Source organism: Plecotus auritus (assembly GCF_963455305.1).
Source record: "Plecotus auritus genome assembly, chromosome: 1".
Taxonomy (NCBI): Eukaryota; Metazoa; Chordata; class Mammalia; order Chiroptera; family Vespertilionidae; genus Plecotus; species Plecotus auritus.
In genome coordinates this window covers 150,416,436-150,436,388 of record NC_137770.1, presented here as the reverse complement: position 1 = coordinate 150,436,388, position 19,953 = coordinate 150,416,436, and the positions used below count along the sequence as shown (strand labels likewise).

General features: G+C 41.3%; 1 protein-coding gene across 3 annotated transcripts in view; it reads right to left on the bottom strand.

Moving 5' to 3' along the window:
* The window catches only part of DCLRE1C (DNA cross-link repair 1C), a 66,583-nt gene continuing 46,630 nt past the window's right edge, over positions 1-19,953 (bottom strand). For all 3 annotated transcript variants that reach the window (XR_013959201.1, XM_080644661.1, XM_080644662.1), the window contains 3 exons: positions 9,702-9,790; positions 8,740-8,834; positions 1-1,392 (listed from right to left, as the gene is read on the bottom strand). Coding sequence is in view for 2 of the 3 variants with exons in the window: in XM_080644661.1 (XP_080500787.1) it covers positions 488-1,392; positions 8,740-8,834; positions 9,702-9,790 (1,089 nt within the window). In the remaining variant the exon portion in view is untranslated. The remainder of the gene's footprint in view (positions 1,393-8,739; positions 8,835-9,701; positions 9,791-19,953) is intronic.

The window sequence follows — 19,953 nt, the reverse complement described above, 5'->3', positions numbered from 1 at the left end:
TGTCATGTGACTTGCTTTATTGCGACTTTTGCTTTGTTGCAGTGGTCTGGAACTAACCTGCAATAGCTCCAAGGTAAGCCTGCATATTTTGAAGCTGTTGTTAAGTACATACACATTTAAAATTTTATCTTCTTGGTGAACTGCACCTTTTATAGCCACTCCACCTGTCTTTTGAGTAGTGTTTACATGGTATATCTTTCATCCTTTTACTTTTAACCAACCTGTATCATGTGAAGTGAGTTGCTTATAGACAGCATATACTTGGGTTGTTTTATTTACCATTTTCATTTAATGTAATTATTTATCTGTTTGGATTTAGTCCTAACACATCTTACGTCTTTTCTGTTTTTCCCCCTCTATTTTTTGTTCCTGTTTCTTCTTTATTGCCTTCCTTTAGGTTATATGAGCATTTTGATTTATTAAGATTTTGACTATTACCTCTTGGTATATATAGGTTTTTTTTCAGTGGTGGCTCTAGAATGAATTCTTAAGTATCTAAGTGTGAGCTTTTTCTTTTTTCAAGAACTATGCTTTCACCTGTTGCCAGCTTCTCATATAAATACTGTAAATGCTCTTGTTTAGGTAGCTCAGCTTCTGGAGTTGAGGGAATTTCAAAATCAGAGGAGCTCTGTGAATCTGCATTGGTGCTAAGAGTTAGCAACTTTCTTTCCTGAGGTATGTGTTTCCCACTGCTTACAGTGGTTGGTTCTCCAGCACTAGAAACTACATTTACATCTTCAGAGTAAGTATCCTTTGGGCAAAGTACATTTTGTTCCATCTGAGAGGCAGGAAGATTCTCTTTGACTCTTGGTCTGTAGCTACCTTTGTTCAAGGAAGTAATATCTCCCCTGTTTCTCTCTTGGGAAGATAACAAAACAGTGTCAGACTGGCTGTCCCAGCCTTGACTTCCTTGTTCTGAGATGTGTGTAGACTGAGAGGAATTCTGAGAAGAGATGTGAGTTGACTCGCCATCAGAGTCACTGAAAAGCTTTGGTGACTGAGAACACCCTGCCTCTGTGGAGGAAGGGAAGTTTTCCAAACCACAGTCTGTGTCGTCGTCATTTCTTTTAAAGAATACGTCCCACTGTGGTACTTCTGCATCAGACTTTTGCTGGTGTGGAGGGCTCGGATTTCCTTGATGTGAGGCTGGGATTTGTAATTCTTCTTCACTTTCACTGTTGGATTCTTCACAGTCTATAAAGTTTGCCCAAAGAGAGGTTTTCATGCTCTTTGCTTTGATGCATCCTGTGCTTTGTCTCGGATTTTCAGGCTGGTTTTGTGATATTACAGTCATTGGAAATACCTCAGGGTGACAAGTTTGCTGGTTTGGAACTTTGTGCCTTAAAGGTACTGGCAGAGTATCATCAAAGAGGTCATTTTCCTCCTCTTCCTCTGGGGGGACAAAAAAAAATGGGTTTAGAAGAAACACAGAATGCCAATTTGTAACATTTAACTATGTTTCTAATTCATGGAATCGCAAATAATTGGGAGTTTACTCTTCCAAGAGCAATTAAAAAGCCCCTTATTCTTGGGATATTCTGAACAATTTACCACTCTTCAGCTTACAATGTCAGACAGTGAATAGAGAATATAGACCTGTGTTCCCAAAATTAAGGTCACAATACCTGTATTAGTGGTTTTCAAACCTGGTTAATCATCTGGAGAACTTTTTAAAAAACACAGCTTTCTATATCTCATTCCAGACCTATTGAATTCCTTAAGGGAGAATCCAATAATTTGATTTTTGCTTTATTTTTTTAAAGTTCCACAGCTGATTCTAATCATCAGCCAGGTTAGTGAATCACTCACACTAGAAGAGAGGTTTGTAAATACTAGATGCTCAAGTTGGCTGATTTAATATAATGACAACAGTTCATTATTTTCTAAAGTTTTCCCACTACAAACATTTTATTGATACCTACTTTGTGCTTGTTATGAGCTGAATGTGTTCTCCCAAAATTCATAATTTGAAGCTCTATCCCCAATGTGATGGTATTAGAGGTAAGGTGATAATTAAGTTTAGATGAGCTCCTGAGGATGGGACCCACATGATAGGATTATTATTCTGGTGAAAAGAGTAAGATTTCTCAATGCCCATGAACAAAGGAAAGACCTGTGAGCACACAGTGAGAAGGCATCTGTCTACAAGTCAGGAAGAGGCATCTCACCAAGAACTGAATCTGCCAGAAACTTGATCATGGACAGAACTCTAAGCAGTAAACATCTATTGTTATAGCAACCAGAGCTGGCTAGTTCACAAGGCTGTGATACATACTAGGGCAGTGGTTGCCCACCAGAGCTCCGAAAGGTTGGTGACCACTGTACTAGGGGGAACACACAGATTAGATCAACTTTAACCAAAATACTAAATAAACCACATGTACGGTCACGAGACCACTTTTTGTTCTAGTACTGAATCTGGTGTTAACTTATTACTACCTACTACTTAAAAAGATAACTATTTTCCCAGTGATAAAAGGATATAGCTAAAAACTAGTTTGCAAAGCCACTAAAAAGATGGATCACAGAGACCGTCATCCAGCTCCCATTTTATCAATGAGGAGATAGGCCAAGAGAAGGTATGTGATAATGCATAGGTCAAGAAACTAGTGAGCCAGTGTGGCTCAGTTGATTGGGCATCATTCCAATCAACAAAAGGTTGCCAGTTGGTTCCCAGTCAAGGCTAATACCCAGGTTGCAGGCTCAATCCCTAGTAGGGGGCATGCAGGAGGCAGCTGATGGTTTCACTCTCTCTCCCCCTCTCTCCTTAAAAATTTTTAAAAAATACATAAGGCAGAGAGCCAGGTATCAAACCCAATTCCCAAAGTCCTATGTTCTGATTAAAAATTGTTTAAACAACCAACTATTTATCTTATCCTTCTTTTCTAAAGGACTTAAGGTGACTGAGATATCTACCTATGGTATATGGAATCATCAGTCTACAAGGCATGGATTTAATTTGTTTTTTAAATTTTAATCTTCATTGTTGAGATTATTACAGATGTCCCTCTTTTTTCCCCCCAAAGCTCCCCACCACCCAGTTCCCACCCCACTCCAGGCCCTTGCCACCCTATTGTCTGTGTCCATAGGTACTGCATACATGCATATAAGATCTTTGTCTAATCTCTTCCCACACCCCCACACCCTCTTCCCTCTGAGAATCGTCAGTCTGTTCTATTTCCCTGCCCCTGATTCTATTCCATTCACCAGTTTATTCTGTTCATCAGATTTTTTATTCATTTGATTTTTAGATTCACTTGTTGATATATATGTATTTGTTGTCACTTTGTTCATAATTTTTTATCTTTACCTTTTTCCTCTTCTTAAAGAATACCCTTCAGCATTTCATATAATACTGGCTTGGTGGTGATGAACTCCTTTAGCTTTTTCTTGTCTGTGAAGCTCTTTATCTGACCTTCAATACTAAATTATAGCTTTGCTGGGTAGAGTATTCTTGGTTGTAGGTACTTTTTTTTTTAAATATATACTTTATTTTATATAGAGAGGAAGGAAGAGGGACAGAGTCAGAAACATCGATGAGAGAGAAACATCTATCAGCTGCCTCCTGCACACCTACTGGGGATATACCCGCAACCAAGGTACATGCCTGTGACTGTAATTGAACCTAGGACCTTTTAGTCCACAGGCCAACACTCTATCTCAGCCGTGGGCAAACTACAGCCCGCGGGCCGGATCCGGCTGTTCTATCTGGTTCTCTTGCTCTCCCCTCCGCTCCTTTACTTTGAATTTATATTAGTTCACAAAAACACTCCATCCATGCTTTTGTTCCGGCCCTCCGGTCCAGTTTAAGAACCCATTGTGGCCCTCGAGTCAAAAAGTTTGCCCACCCCTGCTCTATCCACTGAGCCAAACCAGTTAGGGCTGGTTGTAGGTTCTTGCTATTCATCACTTTGAATATTTCTTGCCACTCCCTTCTGGCCTGCAAAGTTTCTGTTGCGAAATCAGCTGACAGTCGTATGGGTGCTCCCTTGTAGGTAAGTAACTGTTTTTCTCTTGCTGCTTTTAAGATTCTCTCTTTGTCTTTTGCTCTTGGCATTTTAATTATGATGTGTCTTGGTGTGGTCCTCTTTGGATTCCTCTTGTTTGGGGTTCTCTGTGCTTCCTGGACTTGTCTTTTTTTCACTCGGTAGGGTAAGTTTTCTGTCATTATTTCTTCAAATAGGTTTTCAATATCTTGCTCTCTCTCATCTTCTGGCACCCTCGTAATTCGGATGTTGGTATGCTTGAAGTTGTCCCAGAGGCTCCTTACACTATCTTCATATTTTTGGATTCTTTTTTCTTTTTGCTCTTCTGGTTGGGTGTTTTTTGCTTCCTTGTATTTCAAATAATTGACTTGATTTTTGGGATCCTCTAATCTACTATTGAATCTCTGTATATTACTATTTCAGTCAGTGTATGCTTAATTTCTGACTGGTCCTTTCCATTTTTTTGGCATTCTAAGATCCTTGAAGGCCTCACTAAGTTCCTCGGAGGTTTCTAGAAGATTCTTTTTTTTTTTTTTTTAAATATATTTTATTGATTTTTTTACAGAGAGGAAGGAAGAAGGATAGATAGTCAGAAACATCGATGAGAGAGAAACACCGATCAGCTGCCTCCTGCACACCTCCTACTGGGGATGTGCCCGCAACCAAGTTACATGCCCTTGACCGGAATCGAACCCGGGACCCTTCAGTCCGCAGGCCGACGCTCTATCCACTGAGCCAAACCGGTTTTGGCTCTAGAAGATTCTTGAGTAACCTTATAACTGTGGTTTTGAACTCTTATCTCCAGTAGTTTGCTTTCTTCCATTTCTTTCATTTGTGACATGTTTCTTTGTCTCCATATTTTGGCTGCTTCCCTGTGTTTGTTTCTATGGATTGGTAGCTGCTAAGTCTCCTTGAGTTGATAGAGTGGCATTGTGTAGTAGGTGTCCTATAGGGCCCAGTGGCTCAGCCTCCCCAATCACCTGAGGTGGACTCTTGGTGCACCCCTTTGTGGGCTGTTTGCACAGTCTTGTTTTAGTTGAGCCTTGATTGTTGTTGGTATCACTGGGAGGAATTGACCTCCAGGCCAATTGGCTGTGGGGACCAGCTGTGTCTACAATGGATGAGCTGCTGTGCAGGTAACACCCTTATGGAGTAGGACTTGCTTCAATGGGGCTTTGGTGCTCACTGAGTCTGCCCCTTAAGTGTGTCACTTATGGATGTGAAGAGTTGTAATCTGGTATGGTCTCACACTGACCATTGGGTACACTGGCTCTTGGATCTCCAAGGAGGTGCAAAGTCAGCCACTGCCTGGGGCCACCAAGCAGGAATTACAGAGAGATCTGCAGATTCTTCCTCTTTGTATCGGGTTTGGAAGTGCCCAGACGAGGCCCAGCTGTGAAGCAAGGCAGGCTGGTGCTGGTGCTGGCCTTGGGCCTTTTATTGATAGCTTTGGGGCTCCCTAACCTAGCTGCAGCTTGTTTAACAGGTTTTAGGCTAAGAAAGGACAGGCCATTCATATGAAAAGCCCCTGCACACAGCTTGGGTGGGTTTTTAAATTGGGTGGGGCAGCGTCTCACGGAATCTCCAGGGTGGAGGGAACAGAAATGTCTGCCAGTCAGCCCTGCAACGGGGAGGTCCCAGCATGGGAACAATGACCTCTGCAAGCACCTCCATGTGGAAGAAAGCTGCCCTCACGTTCCTGCCTCGATGCCAGACAGTCCGATTTCTCACCATATCTGTCTGGGTCCCCCAGAGCCTCACCTGGCACTGGAGCTCAGAGCAAGCCGGAGCTTGTAAATTCAGTTCGCAGTGCCGGCCTTTTAAGAGGAGCAGCTGGGTCTCCAACAGCCTCTGTGTTACTCAGCCCCAATCCATACTTGTTTTTACAGCCCATAGTTCTTACTGCCCATAGTAACTTCTTTCCCCAGCTCTGGAACCCTGGGCTGGGGATCTGGGACCCCTTGCTCCTTCAGGTGGCCTCTGCAGAGGCAATCTCCCCCGATTAAAAAAGTGGCACACCTGGTGCCGGACCAGCCCATTCCATGCCTCCGCACCTCCTACCAGTCTCGATGTGCTTTCTTCTTTACCTCTCTAGTTGTAGTACTTCCACTCAGGCAGCTTTCCCACAGTTCTGGGTGATAGTTGTTATGTATTTTAGTTGTAATTTGGATATGGTTGTGGGAGGCAGCAAATACAGGTTTTTACCTATGCTGCCATCTTGGTTCCTCCTTTAATTTTTTGAAAATATTTTTATTGACTTCAGAGAGGTAGAGGGAGATAGAAACATTAATGATGAGAGAGGATCATTGATCGGCTGCCTTCTGCAAGCCCCCTTCTGGGAATTAAGCCTGCAACACAGGCATGTGTCCTGACCTGGAATCAAACTGTAACCTTCTGTTCATAAGTTGAAGCTCAACCACTGAGCCACATCAGCTGAGCAGTATGGTTTATTTTAAACTATGGATTATACATTTGTTTTAGCTCTCTTCCACTACTGTGCCAAAGCTATCTTTTTGTGTTATCTCCAAGTTGTACAATTTCATGGTCTTCGGGATCTGTTTCTATACCAGCATCATGATATGTTTCAACTTTAAAATACTTTAATCTGTCAAAACATTTTCACATTAACTCACCTGTATACATCTGTATTCACTCTGTTAAAATAATATAAATTTAAATTTCTCTATATAAAACTGGAAAAAAAGACATAACACTGCAAAAATATCACAATAAATATGAAAGTGTTGAAATCCTTAATAGTGCTTACAAACTGATACACCTAAACTCAAATTTAAAAAAGGGATAAATGTCAAATAATTCATAGATATCGTCCACCAGCATGCACTAATGTCTATGTCAATTGGTATAATCGTACTGGAAGACAATTGGCAATATGTATTAAGCACTTAAATTTCTAAAATGTAACCCAATATAATGAGAAAATTGAAATAGACAACATACAGTATTGTTCTATTATCTGTAAAACTGAGAAGTTAGAAATAACCAAAATGTATAATAACCGAAATGTATAATGACAAAGTATACAGCCATTAAATTGGCATTTTTGAACAACAAAAACTTTGTGTATGTGTGTGTATATATATATATATATATATATATATATATATATATATACACACACATATACATATATACATGTACATATATATAGGTATGTATGTGTGCATGCATGTATATACAGTGACCCATGGTGCTTTTCAGCCTGTATACAACTATACAATCTTATATTTGTTAGATCTCTTAAATACTCTCACACTACTTAGTACACACCCCTTGCCATAAACACCAAAGTGTCCTTCTTGCCCAGTCCAACAACTAAGAGTCTTACACAACGGGAGGACTTTAGGACACTGCTTTTGCACTACGATTACTACTGTCTGTTCTCATCGGTGCCTACAAAATGTTGCTTTTTAAACATGTTCAATATCCACCCCTTTGAGTTTGGTGGATATTTATATAAATGAATAAGGAAAGAATCACTCTTTCTTCCTTAGTATAAGATGTATTTCCCCCACCTTTCTGCATGTCTGATAATTTTTTATTGAATTGCCATACATCCTGAACTTGACCTTATTAAATTCTGTATATTTTGGGATTTCTAAAAATATTAAGCTTTGTTCTGGCATGGTTAAGGGACTTGTAAAGTTTGCGCCTTTGTATATTGCTTTTTATCTTTGTAATTTTCCCCACCACTGAGATAAGGCCCTCAGTATTCTTACAGTAAAACACCCCGTAAATTATGGTGTTCCACTCTGGCTGTTGGGAGTAGGCACTGTTCCTAGCACTGTGTGCATTCTGGGAACTGTTTAGAGTGATTCTTTCCCAGGCCTCAGGGGATGCACTGCATCACAAGTAAGCACTGATCAGTATGCTGAATACTCAGGGGGCTCCTCGTAGCTGTTGGGAGCAGCAACTCTGTATTGCTTTCTCCTCTGAGGACTCCAGCCACCTTGGCTTCCTCAGATTCCTAGGTATATCTCCTCAAGTCAGGGGTGCTGATTTTGGGCTCTACCTTGGTGTCCCCTTTTGCCTGAAAACCAGTAAGCAAGGGCAATCTTAGGGCTGTTTCACCTTTCTCAGGTATCACTGCCCTTCATTGCCTGATGTCCAGTTTCTTATATGTTGTGTTGCTTTTAGTTTTTTCAGATGAGAATTTCAATGTAGGCCATTACTTTCTTAACTGGAAATAGAAATCTTAAAAATTTTTTGTGAACGTAATAATTTGTATCTTTTATGTACCTTCCAAATAATGCTTGATTTTTGGTTGGGCCACTAGTATGAATTTTTGAATTATTGTTCACTTCAATTTTATTTGTTTTTTTTTCTTTTTTTAATCTAATCTTCACTGGAAAGTGAAAGTAGCAATGAAAGAAGGTAGAAAAGTATAGGGAAAATCCATTTATATAAGCACTACCAATCAGTCTGATGGCAGGAAATGTTCAAGAATTAATAGCACAGCCTTTCCTATGGCCTATACAAACCATGGGGCACATATCCAGAAAGCTGAGAACATTCAATACAGGCACAGTTCTCTTTGGCACTTTTTTTAAACCATGAAGGAGATGGAACGCCGGGTTTTACAGGCTGAAGATGGGAAAGCTAAGCACGTTCTTAGACCATGTGGTAAGTTTAAGTGACAGTGAGTCCCAGGCCTACCTCTACCCAATGCAACTCTCACCAGAGCAGTCTTGTAGGAAAACCACACTTCTGACCCCAGGGTCATCATTCTTACCAGAGTCTAGGTGAGTTGTTCTAGCTCTCTTCAGTTTTCCAAGTGGTTTGTACTTTGGCTCAGTGCTTTGGGAAGATCGGCATAAAGGCTTTAAGCTGAAATGAATATGAATAATTTATTTTTCCTGCTAGGAAAGCTGCTGGAATGTAAGCATCATTTATAGAGATTATAAAAATGTGACCATGGGGGAAATAATAATTACTTTTAAAAATTGAAAAGCAGCCCTGGCCAGTGAGGCTCACTTGGTGAGAGTGTCATCCTATACACCTAAAGGTCACAGCTTCAATTCCTGGTCAGGGCACATACCCACGTTGCAGGTTCGAGCCCCAGGCAGGTGTCTATGGGAGGCAACCAATCAATGTTTCTCTCCCTCTGTCTCTAAAATCAGTAAAAACAAAACAAACAAACAAAAAAAACCCCAAAATATCTAATAATTAAAAATCATTTCAATACAATAGAGTGCTAATACAATCTGGTGAGTATCTATCTAATTGTAGGGTTGAGGGAAAGCAAAACTCATCTTTTCTTGCACTGCAGGAAAGCAGGTCCCTATTCTAAAAAACTTAACACAGTGACACCTTCTGGCTTTCAGTGCAATATAGCTAGCTGTTTTCCCTTCCCTGTTTACTTATCTCTTGCAAGAATCTCACACATTTGATCACTTCCTTCTAGAGGCTGAAAGCTAATACTCTGTGAAGATGAAATATAAAAGGGCACAGAAATAAGATTTGAGGGTGTCCTGCCCTTTTTTGAGGGCCTTATGCTGTCTGCTTCTGTATGCCAATTCCCAGAAACCTTTAAGATTATATATAACATACCTACTTAAAGTCATTATGCTCCCACCCAGACACTCATTCACAGCCACAATCATTTTAAGTCCTTGCCCCTGTTCTCATGCTGGAAACTATTCTCTGGACCTATCCCATTCAATAACACAAGTTCCATAAGTAGCAACAACTTACATTTCTATAACCTTATCCACAGTTGTGCCCAATGGAATTACATTTGGATATGCATTCACAGGGCAGATATAGCTTAAGAAATCTTCAATCTAAAAGAAGAAAAATAAAATGGATCAATTATCCCAACAGTGAAAAATCTGGGTGTGAGAGGCAAATAAATGGAGGCCAGGGGAAAGAAGCAGAAAACTCATGGCTGTGGTTCTCAATGCTTGCAGCATATGGAGCTCACCTGGGGATCTCTTGGGAAAAAGAAATACCCAATGCTCAAGCCTCACCCCAAAGATCCTTTTAACAGTGTCAATGGGGTCTGGGATTCTGTATTCTTCAGGTGGTTCTGTTAACAGTAAGAACTAACAATCACTGATTAATGGGATTCAAAGATTCTGTATTGCTCTGGCTGGGTGGCACACCAAAGGGTCACAGGTTTGATTTTCCTTCAAGGGACGCATGCGGGAGGCAACTAACCAATGTGTCTCTCTCAGATTGATGTTTCTTTCTCTTCCTCCCTCCCTTCCACTATGTCTAAAAAGCGATGGAAAAAATATATTTGGGTGAGGATTAACAACAACAACAAAAAACGATTCTGTATTTTTTCATGACCTTGGTGTCCTCATCTAAGGTCAGGCACTCATTAACACATCCCCTTCAAGTTAGATTAGCTGAGTACTTAATACACGTAAGACAACAAAGTCTGAGAATTATACTTCTTGAGTAACATCAGAGTAATAGCAGCGAGAGAGATCCCCTTGAAATTTCAACAATTTAAACAGCTATAACTCAACAAAGGATTCCCTACTCAACATACAAGCACACCTGATAGATCTGCACCTAAAGGTGAGCAAGTGGGAACAAACGGGGGTGGGGTGGTGAAAAGGGCTCAGACTAGCCATGGGCTCAGCCCTGCAGCTGGGAGCTCACAGCAGGACTCAGCCTGGAGAGGGGAAGAATCCTGTTTTGGCTGGCACTTCCTTCAGCCAGGAGGACCAGGGATTCGGTGGGCCTTCCCACAGAAGTGAGCAGAAACCTGGGCAAGGACACAGCACTAGGGTACTGCTGTGTTTGTCGGATGGTTGGCATTTCAGACAGAGAAACAAAGCCACGGAGCCCTGCCACTATGTAACCTCCCAGAACTCACCTCCCTTGGTATTAGGTTGCAGAACACATTATCTGTAAACATGAAAGCTGGTACTATACCAAGCATGTCAAACTCGCGGCCCACGGGCCACATGTGACCCACAACGAATATTTTTGCGGCCCAGCCAATATAACGGTAGGTAAGAAATATTTTAATAAAAATTTTGTGACCTAATTTTTACAATATCCTGTTATACATAATTAATAATAATGAACTACAATGTTCGCTAATGATTGATTACTATAACTGTGTTGCATTCATTTCCCTTACGTGCCTTACATGAAGGCGCACCATTTGTCTCCACCAATACTAGCAGTGAATATTTTAGCAGCCGATTGCCATGTGATTAGTCTTGTACTGACTTGTTTGGTGTGCGCAACAGGAAATATTTAGCTTTTGGAGAACAAGAAAAATAGGTTAATTTCTGTTATGCTTATTTGTGCAGTTATTCAGTGTCTGGTAAGTTAATGTTCAAGAAAAAAATATTAATTTTTATTTAAATGTTCTATTATTTTATGTTAAAGATTACTCATTTCAGCCTTTTGTATTCAGCATGTCTCTATCAAAATAAACATACATTTCTATGAAAATTGAAGCTTTTGTTTTTTTGCAGCCCACATAAACAAACCTTGTTTATTTGGTCCGTTTTAGCCTTTGAGTTTGACATGCTTGTACTACAGAATCAATATTTCCCCTGAGCAAAGGGCGTACTCTGTGACTGGTCCCTGGTCAGGGCAAAGGGGGTACCCCATGAAGGTCCAAGGTTGCCATTATCAGGAGGGTAAAACAAAAAAGCGGGTTCCACCAGTCAACCCCACACTCACACATTGCCACTACACTGATGGCAGCCAGAGACGCAGCAGGATTCAACATTGGGATTTCATACAACTAAAGAACTTGTGATTCAGTGCCACTTACTGGAAAATAAGAGAAAGACCTCTTCATAGTAATCTAGAGATGTACCACTCATACATAGATGCTTAGATAGAGAAGGAACCCCTCAAATGCCATGAATAACCAAGGTAGCAAGGCAGCTCAGAAAGAAAAATAAAAAATCTCCAGAAAGCATACTTAAACACATGGAAATATGATATAGAAATGACAAAATTCAAGGTTGCAGTTCTGAAAATATACAGGCAATTTAATGAACTCAGAAAACAAATTAATAACAAAATGTGTACTTTACCAAAAAGGTTGAAACATTTAAGAAGAAACAGGTCTGGTCGGTTGCTCAGTGCTTAGAGAATTGGCCCATGCACTGAAAGGTCGCAGATTCGATTCCTGGTCAAGGGCACATACCTTGGTTGCAGGCTTGATCCCTGGCCCGGTAGGTATGCATGCAGAAGGCAACCAATGTGTCTCCCTCACATAAAAGTTTCTCTCTTCCCCCCTCCCTTTCACTCTCTCTGAAAGCAATGGAAAAAAAATCCTCAAATAAGGATTAGAAAAAAGAAAAATAAATTCTGGAGACTAAGAACTCAATAAGAGATCAAGAGTAAACTAGAGAGCATAGGAAATAGAGCTGACCAAATGGAGGAAAGAATTAGTGATATCAAACATAGAAATTTGGTAATGATGCAGAGGGAAGGAGAGAGATTTGAGGAATAAAATAAAATGAAATCTATAAGAACTATCTGGGCTCTATCAGAAAAAGCAATATGAGAATTAGAAGAAAAGAGGGAGAAGGGAACAGAGTCTATTTGAGCAAATAGTTGAGGAGAACTTCCTAAACCTATGGAAAGAGCTCAATTCTCAAATCCAAGAAGCAAACAGAATAACTAGTTAACTCAATCCAGAGGCCTTCTCCAAGGCACATTGTAATAAAACTGTCAAAAATTAATGCCAAAGAAAGAATTCTCAAGGCAGCCAAGAAAAAGAAGAAAGTAACATATAAAGGAAAGCCCTTTAGATTATCATTGGACTTGTCAGCACAAACTCTACAAGCCAGAAGAGAGTGCAACCAAATATTCAAACTATTGAGAAAAATTACCAGCCAAGAATAATATATCCAGCAAAGTTATCCTTTAAATATAAAGGAAAAAATAAAGAATTTCCCAGATATATAGGAGCTGAGGGAATTTATAACCAGAAGACCTCCATTGCAGGAAATATTCAAAGGGGTCATTCTAATGAAACAAAGACAAAAGGTTGAAAAACTATAAGATCAATAACAAACTTAAAGCGTTAACAGATAATTTGTGATAACAAAAACATAAAAGGGCAGGGGATAAAGATCTGAATTTTGCAAAGGAGGATGGAGATCAGATGCATTCAAATGAAAAAAAGACTACAGTATACATGAAGCTTTCTTTTTCATAAACCTAATGGTAACCACACACAAAAAGCACAAACTGAAACATATAACTTCCAAAAGAGGAAACAGGAAAGAAGTATGGAATAACAGCAAACAAAAACAAAAGAAACAAAGGAAAAGAACAAATGGAGGCAAAGCCACCAGAAAACAAAAGGTAAAAGGAAATCCTCATAAATCAGTAATTACCCTAAATATAAATGGACTAAATTCACCAATAAAGAGGCACAGTATAGCAATCTAATTAAAACAAACAAACAAATATATGGTGTCTTCAGGAGACACATCTAAGCTGCAAAGACAAAGACTCAAAGTGAAAGGGTGGAAAATGACTCTCCAGGCAAATAACATCCATAGAAAAGGAAGTGCAGCCATACTTATGTCTGATAAAATAGATTTCAAAATAACAAAAGACAAAAATGGACATCTTATAATGATAAAGGGGACACTATATCAAGAAGACAACCAAACCATCAACAAAATAAAAAGGGAGCCCACTGTATAGGAGAACATATTTGGCATTGCTACATCTGATAAAGGTTTAATATCCAAACTACATAAGGAACTCATACAACTTAAAAGGAAGATAATCCAATTTAAAAATGGGCAAAGGACCTAAATAGGCAATTTTCCAAAGCAAACATAGATGGCCAAGACACAGATGAAAAAATGCTCAAAGTAGCTGATTATCAGAGATGCAAATTAAAACAGTATCACCTACACCGGTCAGAATGGCTATCATCAACAAATGACAAGTGCTGGTGAGGATGTGAAGAAAAGGGAACCCTAGTACACTGCTGGTAGGAATGCAAACTGGTACAGCCATTATGAAAAACAGAATGGAGTTTCCTCAAATAATTAAATGGAACTGCCATTTTACCCAGTGATCCCACTTCTAGGAATATAGCCTAAAAAAACCTGAAACACCAATCAGAAAGAATGTATGTGCCCCTATGTTCATAGCAGCACAATTTACAATAGCTAATATTTGGAAAAAGCCCAAGTGCCCATCAGTAGATGAATGGATAAAAAGCTGTGGTACATTTACATCACCATGCAGCAGTAAAAAAGAAGGATCTCTTACGCTTTGAGACAGCACGGTGGGACCTAGAGAGTATTATGCTAAGCAAAATAAGGAAGTCAGAGAAAGGTAAGTATTACATGATCTTATGAACATATGTGGAATCCAATGAACAAAATAAACTGATGAACAGAATACTTCCAGAGACATAGAAGCATAGAAGACTGCAGAATCTCAGAGGGAAGGTGGGGGTGGGTGGGTGGATGGGAAGAGATCAACCAAAGAACTTGTATGCATATATGTATAACCCATGGACACAGACAACAAGGTGGTGAAGGCCTGGGGTGAGGTGGGGGTGGGCTATAAAGAGTTAAAGGGGGGAAAGGCAGAACATATGTAATACTTTCAACATTCTTCTTCAGTCCACAGGGAACATTCTCAAGGATAGACCAAATATTGGGTTACAAAACTAGCCTCAACGAATTAAAAAAGACTGAAATTATACCAAGCATATTCTCTAACCACAATGCTTTGAAATTAGAAATCAACTGCAAAAAGGAAGTAAAGAAACTCACAAAGAAATAAGAGGTGAGATCAAAAGAGAAAAATGAGAATGACAATATGACATACCAAAACTTCTGAGATGCAGTGAAAGCAACAATAAGAGGGAAGTTTATATCATTATAGGCCTACCTCAACAAACAAGAGAAAACACAAGTAAACAACCTAACATTATATCTTAAAGAACTAGAAAAAGAACAAAAGCAACCCAAAGTCAGCAGAAGAAAGGAAATAATAAAAATTAGAGCAGAACTGAATGAAATACAGAAAAGACTATACAAAAAAATTAATACAAATAGCTGGTTCTTTGAAAAGATTAATAAAATTGACAACCCCCTGGCTAGACTCACCAATGAAAAAAAGAGAAAAGATTCATATAAACAAAATCAGAAATGAAAGAGGAAAAGTTACTTTAGACATCACAAAGTATCATCTATAATAATAAAAGCATAATATGCAAATTGACCAAACGATGGAACAGCAGAACGACCGTCCGGACAACCTTCCAGACGACCACGCTATGACCACACACTGGTGCCATGCCAGCCAAGGCAGGTGCAATGCGATTGGTCGGGGGGCCCCACCATTGCCCCATGATCACCCTACAGAGGGAGGCTCAGGCCACCCGCTGGTGGGGCAATCGACTGGGGGGGCGGAGGATTCCACGATTGCCCCAAAGAAGGAGGTCCAGGCCACCCTCTGCACGGTGATCAATTGTGGAGCCCCAGCCAGGTAGGCAGGGCCTCCCTCTGTGGGGGCAATCAATCTGAGGGTCCCACGATCAATCAACCTACAGAGGGAGGCCCAAGCCACCAGCCAGCAATCGCCCCGCAGAGGGAGGCCCAGGCCAGCCAAGCGGTTGCACCCCACGCCTGTCGCCCCCAGAGGAAGGTGACTGGTGGCAGGGGAGGTAGGGCAGTGCTGCACAGATGGCAAGCAGTGGCAGCGGCGGGGGCGGGACCAGCTGCCGGCAACCAGGGGAAGGAAAGGCCCGATAGGCCCTAATCCCTAGCCAGGCCTAGGGACCCTACCCAAGGGTCCCAGATTGCGAGAGGGCGCAGGCCGGGCTGAGGCACACCCAGCCCCGTGCATGAATTTCGTGCAACAGGCCTCTAGTACTAGAATAATATGAATGATGCCACCAAATTCAATAACCTAGAAGAAATGGATAAGTACCTAGAAATATATAATCTTCCTAGACTAAATCAAGAAAAACTGGAAAATCTAAATAGACCTATCAACAGTGAGGAAATTGAAACAATCATCTAAAACCTCCCAAAAAATAAAAGTCTGGGTCCAGATGGCTTCACCAGCGAATTCTACCAAATGTTCAAAGATTTGATAACTACTCTTCTCAAACTCTTCCAAAAAAAATTGAAGAATAGGCAATACTTCCTAACACGTTCTGTGAGGCCAACATAACCCTGATACAAAAACCTGGCAAAGATAACATACGCAAAAAAAGAAAACTACAGAGACCAATATCCCTGATGAATATAGATGCAAAGATCCTAAGCAAAATATTAGCAAAGCGAATACAACAGTACATCCAAAAATAATACACCACGATCAAGGGCACAAGGATGGTTCAACACACACAAATCAATCAATGCAATACACTACATTAACAAAAGAAAGGATGAAAATCATATGATCTTTTCAATATTCACAGAAAAAGCATTTGATAAAATATAACACCCGTTTATGATTAAAACACTCAATAAAAAGGTATACTAGTAGAAGAAAAGTATCTCAACATTATAAAGGCCATACATGACAAACCCTCGTGTGTTGAAAAACTGAAAGATTTCCCTCTAAAATCAGGAACAAGACCCGGAAATCCACTCTTACTACTCTTATTCAACACAGTTCTGAGAGGAACTAAGATGGCAGCACAGGTAAACACCGGTACTTGCTATCACATCAAAATTACAATGAAAATACAACCATCACTCAGAACTGCCTGAAAGCTTCCTGAATGGAAGTCCTACAACTAGAGAAATAAAGAAGAAAGCCCATTGAGAATGGTAGGAGGGGCAGAGGCACAGTACAGCGTGATTTGGCATCCACGTGGGCTGTCTTTTTCAAGAGGGAGATCATTCCTGCAGAGGCCACCTTGAGGAGCAAGGGGTCCCAGCCCCACATCAGACCCCCTACCCAGGGTCCCAGAGCTGGGAAGAGAAGTCGCCAAAACTTCAGGCTTTAAAAACCTGCAGAGAGCCCTAGCCAGTCTGGTTCAGTGGATAGAGCATCAGCCTACAGACCGAAGGGTCCCAGTTTCAATTCCCATCAAATAGCATGTACATTGGTTGCAAGCTCCGCCCTGGCCTGGGCCCTGGTCAGTGCTCGTGCAGGAGGCAACCAATAGATGTATAGATATTTCTCTCTGTCTTTCCCTCTCTCTTCCACTCTCCCTAAAAATAAATGGAAAAATATCCTTAAGCAAGGATTAACAAAAACCTGCAGGGATTATGGCTAAGGGACACAGAGGCTGCTGGAGACCCACGTGTTCCATTTAAAGGGCCAGTGCTCAAACTTACTCAGACTGGCTTCCTCTGAGCTCCAGTGCCAGGAGGCGTTGGGGGACCCAGACACAGATGTGGAACTCGGGGGCAGCTTTCTATCAGACGGAAGTCCTCACAGGGGTCATTGTTCCTATGCCTGCTGAGACCTCCCCTGTCCCAAGCATGATTGGCAACCATATCTGAGTTCCCATCAACCTGGAGCACACTGTTTGCTCCACCCTAGTGATTCCCTGAGACCCTGCCCCATCCATTTTGCAGCACCAACCAAGCTGTTTGCAGCAGCTTTTCTATATGAATGGCCTGTCCTGGTTCAGGCTTCAGATTTTGCTAAAATCTCTCAAGCTGCAGCTGGTGTCAACATGCCCCAAAACTACCAGTAAAAAGACCAAGGCACGGCACTAGCACCAGCACCAGAATCAGATGGACCTCACCTGGGCACTTCCAAACCCAATACAAATAGGAGGACTCTACAGATCTCTCTGTAGCTCCTGCCAGGTGGCCCCAGGCAGTGGCTGACTTTATAACTCCCTGGAGACCCAAGAGCCAGTGTACCCGATGGACAGCTTCCAACCACACCTGATTAAAATTCTACATATCCACAAGTGACTGGGCAGACTCAGTGAGCACCAAAGCCCTATTTAAGCAAGTCCTGCTCCATGACTTGCAAAGCAGCTCTCCACTGTAGTCGCAGCTTGTCCTCACAGCCAATTGGCCTGGAGGTTAGTTCCTCCCAGTGACACCAACAGCAATGAAGTCTCAACAACAACAAGATGGTACACACAGCCCACAAGGGGCACACCAAGAGTGCCCAGCTCAGGTGATTGGGGAGCCTGAGCCACTGGGTGCTATAGGACACCTACTACACAAGGCCACTCTACCAACTCCAGGAGACACAGTAGCTCTACCCAATACATAGAAACAAACACAGGGAAGCAGCCAAAATGTGGAGACAAAGAAACATGTCACAAATGAAAGAAATGGAAGAAAGCAAACTACAGGATACAGAGCTTAAAACCACAGTTATAAGGTTACTCAAGGATATTCATGAGACCTTCAAAGAACATAGTGAAACTTTCAAGGATCTTAGTGAGAATGCCAGAGACATGGAAAAAGACTAGTCAGAAATTAAGCATATACTAACTGAAATAAAGAATCATTTACAGGGATTCAACAGTAGAGGATTCCAAGAATCAAATCAATGATTTGAAATATAAGCAAAATCACCCAATCAGAAGAGCAGAAAGAAAAAAGAATTTAAAATATGAAGATAGTGTAAGGAACCTCTGAGACAAATTCAAGCATACCGACATTCGCATGGTGATGCCAGAAGAAGATGAGAGAGAGCAATATATTGGAAATCCATTTATAGAAATAATGACAGAAAACTTCCCCTACCTGGTGAAAGAAATAGACTTATAAGTCCAGGAAGCACAGAGAGTCCCAAACAAGAGGAACCCAAAAAGGCCCACACCAAGATACATAATTAAAATGCCAAGGGCTAAAGACAAAGAGAAAAATCTTAAAAGCAGCTAGAGAAAAGCAGTTAGTTACCTACAAGGGAGCTCCTGTTAGCTGATTTCTCAACAGAAACTATGCAGGCCAGAAGGGAGTGGCAAGAAATATTCAAAGTGATGAATAGCAAGGACCTACAACCTAGATTACTCAGCAAAGCTATCATTTAGAATTGAAGGTCAGATAAAGAGCTTCACACACACAAGAAATAGCTAAAGGAGTTCATCACCACCAAACCAGTATTATATGAAATGTTGAAGGGTATTCCTTTTCTTTTTTGAAGGGTATCTTTAAGGAGAAGAAGAAAAAGATAAAAAATCTGAACAATAAAATGGCAATAAATACATATCAATCAACAATTGAATCTTAAAAAAAATAATAAGAAATCTAATGAACAGAGAAACCAAGATGGCGACATAGGTAAACACCTGAAATTGCTGCCTTGCACAACCACTTCAAAACTACAACTAAAAGACAAAACAGACATCATCCAGAACCACAGGAGGGCTGGCTGAGTGGAAATTCTACAACGAGAAGGAAAGAAAAAAGCACACTGAGACTCACTGGAGCTGCGGAAGTAAAGTGCAGAGGTACAGAGGCGCGCATGCGCCAAAAGGGCTGGCAATTGAGTACGCGGCTGGCTTTTTCAATCCATAGGGAGACACAAGCTCCCGACTGCTCTGAACTTCAGGTCTGGGTGAGACTGGGGATCCAGACTCATATGGGGAGAAACTGGACTGTCTGGCATCAGATGGAACTCGAGGGCGGCTTTCTCTCAGAGGTGCTTGCAGCAATTACTGAGGGACACTGAGACCCGGGGGCCTCTTAGGGCAGGGCTGAGGATCAGCCATAGCTGTTTGCTATGCCCTGAGACCCCGCCCCAACCAAGTTGTGTGTAGAGGCTTTTGCATATGAATGGCCTGGCCCTTTGCAACCTAAAATTACCTAACAAACTGCAGCTGAGTTAGAGAGACCCAGAGCCACCAAAAGAAGGCCCAAGGCCCCACAGCAGCTTGCATTGCTTCACAGCTGGGCCTCATCTGGGCACCTCCAAACCCCAAACAAAGAAGAGGAATGTGCAGATCTCTCTGTGGCTCCTGCTGGGTGGCCTCAGGCAGAGGCTAAATTTGCACCTCCTTAGAGATCCAAGAGCCAGTGTACCCAGGGGTCAGAGTAGGACCATCCAG